A 5,762-nucleotide genomic window follows, 5' to 3' on the forward strand; every position below is an offset into this window, starting at 1 on the left:
TTCAAATGCAAACACCTAAAGACCTCGTTCTCTTATAAGGATGATCAATTAAAGGGATAGATATGAAAATGGAAAGACGAACGGCAGGATGACAAGAAAATTATCTTTTGCATTGTATCCCTTTTTTTAAATTGATGTCTTCGATTGATTGCTTCAAATTCTTTGTATGAAAGAAACAATATCTAACCAAGAGACGAAAATAACTGAAGAAATTTATCAATTGTCATGCAAAAGTACACGAATCAATCATAATATGTTAAGAGTACATGATACGATAGGGGCTCTGTTTGAACGAGCACGAAATGGAAAGTAAAACTCAGACGCAGAAATAAGAGGAAAAAACGAAGAAATCGCCATCAATTTCTACCCTAAAGATCACTATATGCACACCCAAATCCGAAATAATCATGAACCAGATCGAACAAACTCGAATCCTACTTCAACATAATCGCAAATCAGCAGATTCCCGATAGGCTTTTATTTTGGGAATTCCATTTTTGTGCGTGGGAAAAAAAGTCTCGAGGAATTCAATAGGAAGAGATATTGAGGGCCTTGATCTTGAATCGGTACCTGGCGGGGCGCGGGAAGTCCTGGCCGGGGCCGTGTATCGCCGGCAGGCCGTCCTCGTAGACGTGGCCGAGGAGGTGGCCGCATGCGTCGCAGTGGAGGCGGGTGCGCCGGCGCAGGATGCCCCAGTAGTTGGGGGTCTCGAAGAAGGGCTTGATCCGGTCCTCCTTATCAAAGCGGAGCAGGGCGTCGTCGACCCAGGAGAAGGAGAGCGTGCCCTTGTTGCCGGCCTCGAACGGGGCGTCCGTCGGGTACAGGTGGGCGGCGCTGAGGTTGAGATCCGCGCCGCAGCCAGAACACCTGATGAATAAGCGGACCGGACGCCGTCAGATCACATAATCCTAAAAGCTCAGCATCGATCGAGATGCAGAAAAGGAGAATCCGGTTACCGGTATACAGCCATGACTGGTTCCTTCGGGCGGCTTCGCTGCTCTGCCTGGGCGGCGATGCCGGAGTCCGGTTAGGGACGGCGGCGGAGGAGGAGACCAGGTGGACGAACGGAGGTAAGCTACGAACAGATAGGAGGAGGCAGAAGGTGGCCCACCCAAAGCCACTTTTCCACGGAAGGAGACCCCACAAATAGCTTTCGACGACGAGATAGGTAACGACGTGGGTCCGCGAACTAGCATCGATGGTTGTTCGGCTGTTGGTCTCGTGGGGCCAATAACTTTAACAGCAAGGTCGCTAATTTAATAAATAATAATAATAATAATAATAAACTTTTAAAACATACAATTATCAATCCAACAACTTGGAAATTTCTAGCATTAATCGCCGGCACATGGGCGCAGGGTGTGCAGGAACTGACAGACGCATAGTGAATAGAGAAAGACGCAGATTTGGCGCTTTGTAAAGGCAAAATTATAGTTTTAAAAGAAAAAAAAAATGCATAACTTTAGTTGTGCAAAGAAAGAAGATCGAATATAGTGCGCTCCACCGCCATCGTCCCCACCACAACAGTTCGAAGCTTTTGGCTTTAACAAAAGAACGGCGAGGCGTATGGACGGCGTTGCCAACTAAGCGACTCTGACAAGCCTGCAGCACAACAATCTCCACAGGTATCTTACCCAAAGGGATCAGAAATGAGCCTTTGGAATCGAATGAGAAAATGGGGGGTTTTGAAAGTTCTGCCATTAAATTAGGAAACACAATTGCAGACATCATATCATGAACGCTAAAACAGGGACGATGAAGAAACCCAGTAAAGAAAAAAAAAACCTGAACTGGAAACCTGACACTTGGAACTAATTAGTTGAAGTTGGAAGATTTGTATATTGGTTCTGGAATAGCTTGTTTGATGGAGAGATTACTGATTGATGGGAGGTTTCCGGCAGAGGATCATGTGCATGGGGGTGAAGATGCCAGTATCGCCGCCGTCGCTCAGGTGGCGGGCGGTCTCGTAGAGCATCTCGTGGACGTCGACGACGCCCTTCGGGGCGATGCGCAGCGCGGCGAGGACGGAGACCAGCAGGTGGTTGCGCCAGTAGGCGAAGCGGCCCATCTTGAGACGCGTCCACCACGGCTCCGCAGGGGGTAGCGCCAGATCGCGCTCCTCCACGACCTCGAAGCCTGCTTGGCGCGCGATCGCTGCCACCTCGTGCTGCTCGCGGAGGCCTGGCAGCGCGTCGCCGCGCTCGATCCCGCGGATGGTCTCGACGTGGCGCGGATCGTCCGGCCGGTACAACGCGGTGGTGACCCATTCGTAGGACACGTAGAGGGCGCCGGGCTTGAGCACGCGGAAGACCTCGCGGTAGACGTCCTCCAGGCGGGGAGCGTGGCAGGTGGCCTCGATGGAGTAAGCGCCGTCGAAGGTGCCTTCCGGGAAGGGCATCTCGAGGAAGTTGCCGCAGACGACTTCGCAGCGCCCGTCGAGGCCGGCCTTGCGGTTGTGCGCGCGGGCGCGGGCGACCTGGTACTCGTTGATGGTGATGCCGACGACGTCGGCGCCGGAGTGGGCAGCAATGGCGCGCATCGGGCCGCCGACGCCGCATCCCACGTCGACGATACGTTGGCCCGGCCGAGCGGCGATGAGATCAGCGGCGCGCTCCTCGTGGATGCGTGTGGCTTCCCGGTGGGAGCGGCCGGGAAGTGAGGGCGAGAAGTGGAAGGACTGCCCCCATCCCCACTCGTAGATGTCTGTGACGAGGTTGTAGAAGGTGTCGACGAAGGCAGGGACGTTGTCGTCGTCGGACGCGGCGGCAATGTCCTCCTTGGAGCGGAGAAAGAAGGACCAGTACTGCTTGTACTTGTCCTGCACCTTATCCCGCGTGATCGATCCCATCTTAAGGTTCACTGCCCGCTTGCCTTTCACTTCCGCCGAGCCCATCACCCACACGAACCAGTAGACCGCGACAGCGCCGACGACCGCCGCCGTCCACATCGCCGTCGAGAGATCCATTGCTCGTCTTTCGAATGGTAACACTTAAAAGAGGATGCGGAGGATTAGGGTTCCGATTTATGGTGAGCGAGGAGAAGCCCAAAAAGAAGAGCGCGGTAAGAAAGTCCGCCAGAACACTTCGAGGAGCAGACAAGGAAAGCATGCTCTCGAGGTTAACGGGGATCACGGGTCTGATCGCGCGTAATCGACGGTGAGATAGGACGGAATCGTTGTTGGACGGTGAGGGATGCTGCTGCATTGGATATGGGATAGCGACCGAGGAGGGGGACCAGTTAGATCACCTTGCCTTGGATTCTCAGGACCTCACATGTTTTTTTTTTACTTTTTATAAAACACCCCCTAACATATCCGATTGTTTCCATAGTCCCTGTTTTTCATTGATTTCATAATACTTTTTTTGGTCAACTTTTTTTATTTCCATTATCATCAAAGAAAAAGACACTATGTTAAAAAAATATAAAAGATGCTCCATTTTATTTTAAAAAAATATTTTTTACTAATTAAAATTACTGTAAGTTTTAGTCTATTTTAACTACCATCTTAGCCTAAACTGATAGAACATTTTTTAAAATAAAGAAGGATATTTTTCAATTTTAAAAAAAATATATTTTACCCTTTTTATAATAATAAAATAAACATTTTTCCCAATACTTTTATCTAAATAATAATTCGATTTTATTCATTTAAATTATTTTCTAAATTACTCACTCGCTACTGTATAACGGTAAATTGTCTAAAAAAATTCCGACCACAATTGAAATTTGTCCTGTGTCCTTAAGAAAAAAATATATTTTAGCTCTCTCATAACACATATTTATTTGCTTTGGCTCTCAATAGATAATAATTTATCTTAATGTAATGAGTTTTAATTAAAATCCACTAATACGATGATAAAGAGAGTCCATCAAACATGGATCAAAAGCGAGAACAGTAATCAACGTGGAGATCAATGAGCAGTAGGCAACGTGTCGATCGGGCATGAAAGATCTTGCTCGGCGCGGAAGCTTATCTGAGAAGATTGTTCATCCGGCCGAGACAACTATATAGATGACATCAGATGCTCATAACTATGACTAAACAAAGGCTAATTCAATCGGATCGTCTGCCCAATTGGGCGAAGAATGACCTATTGAGCCCAAGCGATCATGGAGAAGAACAACTTTGAGAAATAGGATGAGGAATACTGGCCGAGCGGCTCCCCCACTCGGCCCAACAATGAGACATCTCATCATATCCTTCTGGGAGTTAGTGTCGCTGACAATAGGACATGGTCAACAGGCAAAATAGTATGATAGAAGTTTCTGCTGTCATTTCAGGGATTTGCACGTCCTATTAAGGAATGGTATCGGAGACACTTTCCTGACATATCTTTTCATAGGACAAATGGAAAAATGTGTATATGTCTTGAGAAGTGTGCACCTCTGCTACCAGAGCACTATATAAAGAGGTCCATACACCAGTGGAAGTATATGTTATTTGTGCTAGAACTCTTGTTGCTGATACAGTTGTTTGTTATTTTTTTTACTATTTTGGTGACTGACTTGAATATCGGAGGACTAACGTCGGGACCTCTTCTCTGGCTCCGTATTAACGTTCTTTGTATTGCAGAGCGAAGTGGAGTCTTCACATAGTCAACTGAGGAGCCACATCCCTAACCAGTCATATTCATCATTTTTGGACATGATCGTCCATTAATACTCATTATTTCCCACCTAATTCCTAATGTCGATTTCTACCCTAAACCATCGACGATCATGCCCATCGAATTTAGTCGACCTTGAAAGCCAAAGTCTCATTTTTTTTTTATTAAAAAAATCTAAAATGAGGTATAATTCCTCTTAAATTCTTGATTCTAATTAAATGATGCTCAACTTAGGAGAAATTATATTTTATCTTTATTGTTCCCTTACGATAAATTGATTGATTGTCGATTGATTCTTAATCGATAAAATATACTCGATTCTAATTAAGTGTACTGAATTATAGTTCATTTTAGATTTTTAATATTTTTATTCATCACTGATTGAAACTTTTTAATTAATAGAAAATATATTAAATTTTAATTAAATGATGTTAAATTTATACGAAATTATATTTTATTTTAATTTTTGATATTAAAAAAATAAAAATAATTAGATAAATAGTTATGAATTAGAGAGTTGAAGTGAGGAAGTATTTACATGAGAATAAATTTGCCTGATGTACGAATTGAAGAGCAGTAAATCTTTTAGTTTAGGGTGATTCCCCATAGATAAACAATATTTAAATAATAAAATAGTTTGCTTTAAAAATTAAAAGAGAGTTTTTATTTTCGTGGTTAAAAAAATCCAATCTATTTTTCTTGAGAGAGACGTGTTACCAGTGATAAATTAAAAAAATAATAAAAATAACTTTATTTTATGATTTACCTAGCTGTTTGTTTAGGTGAATAACGTGGACGTCGTGGGCCATATACTTGTTTCATTCACTCTCACCCCTCCGATTTTATTTTGTGCATCGCTGTCAACCCATTGTCCGTCTCACCCACACAACACACAAAGCCAATTTTAAATATCCTTCGTCCAAACGATGATCTCAGAGTAGTAAATTATAATCCAATCGTCCAGCGGTGAGGTCTTTTAAATAATTAGTCATATATTTAAATAAAAAAATATAAAATCCTTGACCCATCATAATCGGTCCTACGAATATAGAGAGAGATAAATACAAATATACAAAATAGGACTGTAAATGAAGTAAGCGTTCGTGAACAAATTTGGTATTCGACTTGGTAAGAATTTGTTTATATTCGTTCAAT

General features: G+C 43.9%; 2 protein-coding genes across 2 annotated transcripts; both read right to left on the reverse strand.

Annotated features, from left to right (window-relative positions):
- Positions 1–200: 200 nt before the first annotated feature.
- LOC122024072 (uncharacterized protein At4g08330, chloroplastic-like) lies at positions 201–1,197 on the reverse strand. The gene is made up of 2 exons (XM_042582606.1): positions 957–1,197; positions 201–867 (listed from the first exon to the last, which is right to left on the reverse strand). Exons 1-2 carry the CDS (start codon positions 968–970, stop codon positions 528–530), a joined length of 354 nt encoding a protein of 117 aa, XP_042438540.1. The 5' UTR covers positions 971–1,197; the 3' UTR covers positions 201–527.
- A 471-nt stretch (positions 1,198–1,668) lies between these two features.
- On the reverse strand, positions 1,669–3,058 carry LOC122024071 (24-methylenesterol C-methyltransferase 2-like). Its single transcript, XM_042582605.1, has one exon. The coding sequence runs from the start codon at positions 2,963–2,965 to the stop codon at positions 1,874–1,876; it is 1,092 nt and encodes a 363-aa protein (XP_042438539.1). The 5' UTR covers positions 2,966–3,058; the 3' UTR covers positions 1,669–1,873.
- Positions 3,059–5,762: the final 2,704 nt, after the last annotated feature.

This window comes from Zingiber officinale, chromosome 9B, assembly GCF_018446385.1.
Source record: "Zingiber officinale cultivar Zhangliang chromosome 9B, Zo_v1.1, whole genome shotgun sequence".
In the NCBI taxonomy this organism is placed as follows: domain Eukaryota; kingdom Viridiplantae; phylum Streptophyta; class Magnoliopsida; order Zingiberales; family Zingiberaceae; genus Zingiber; species Zingiber officinale.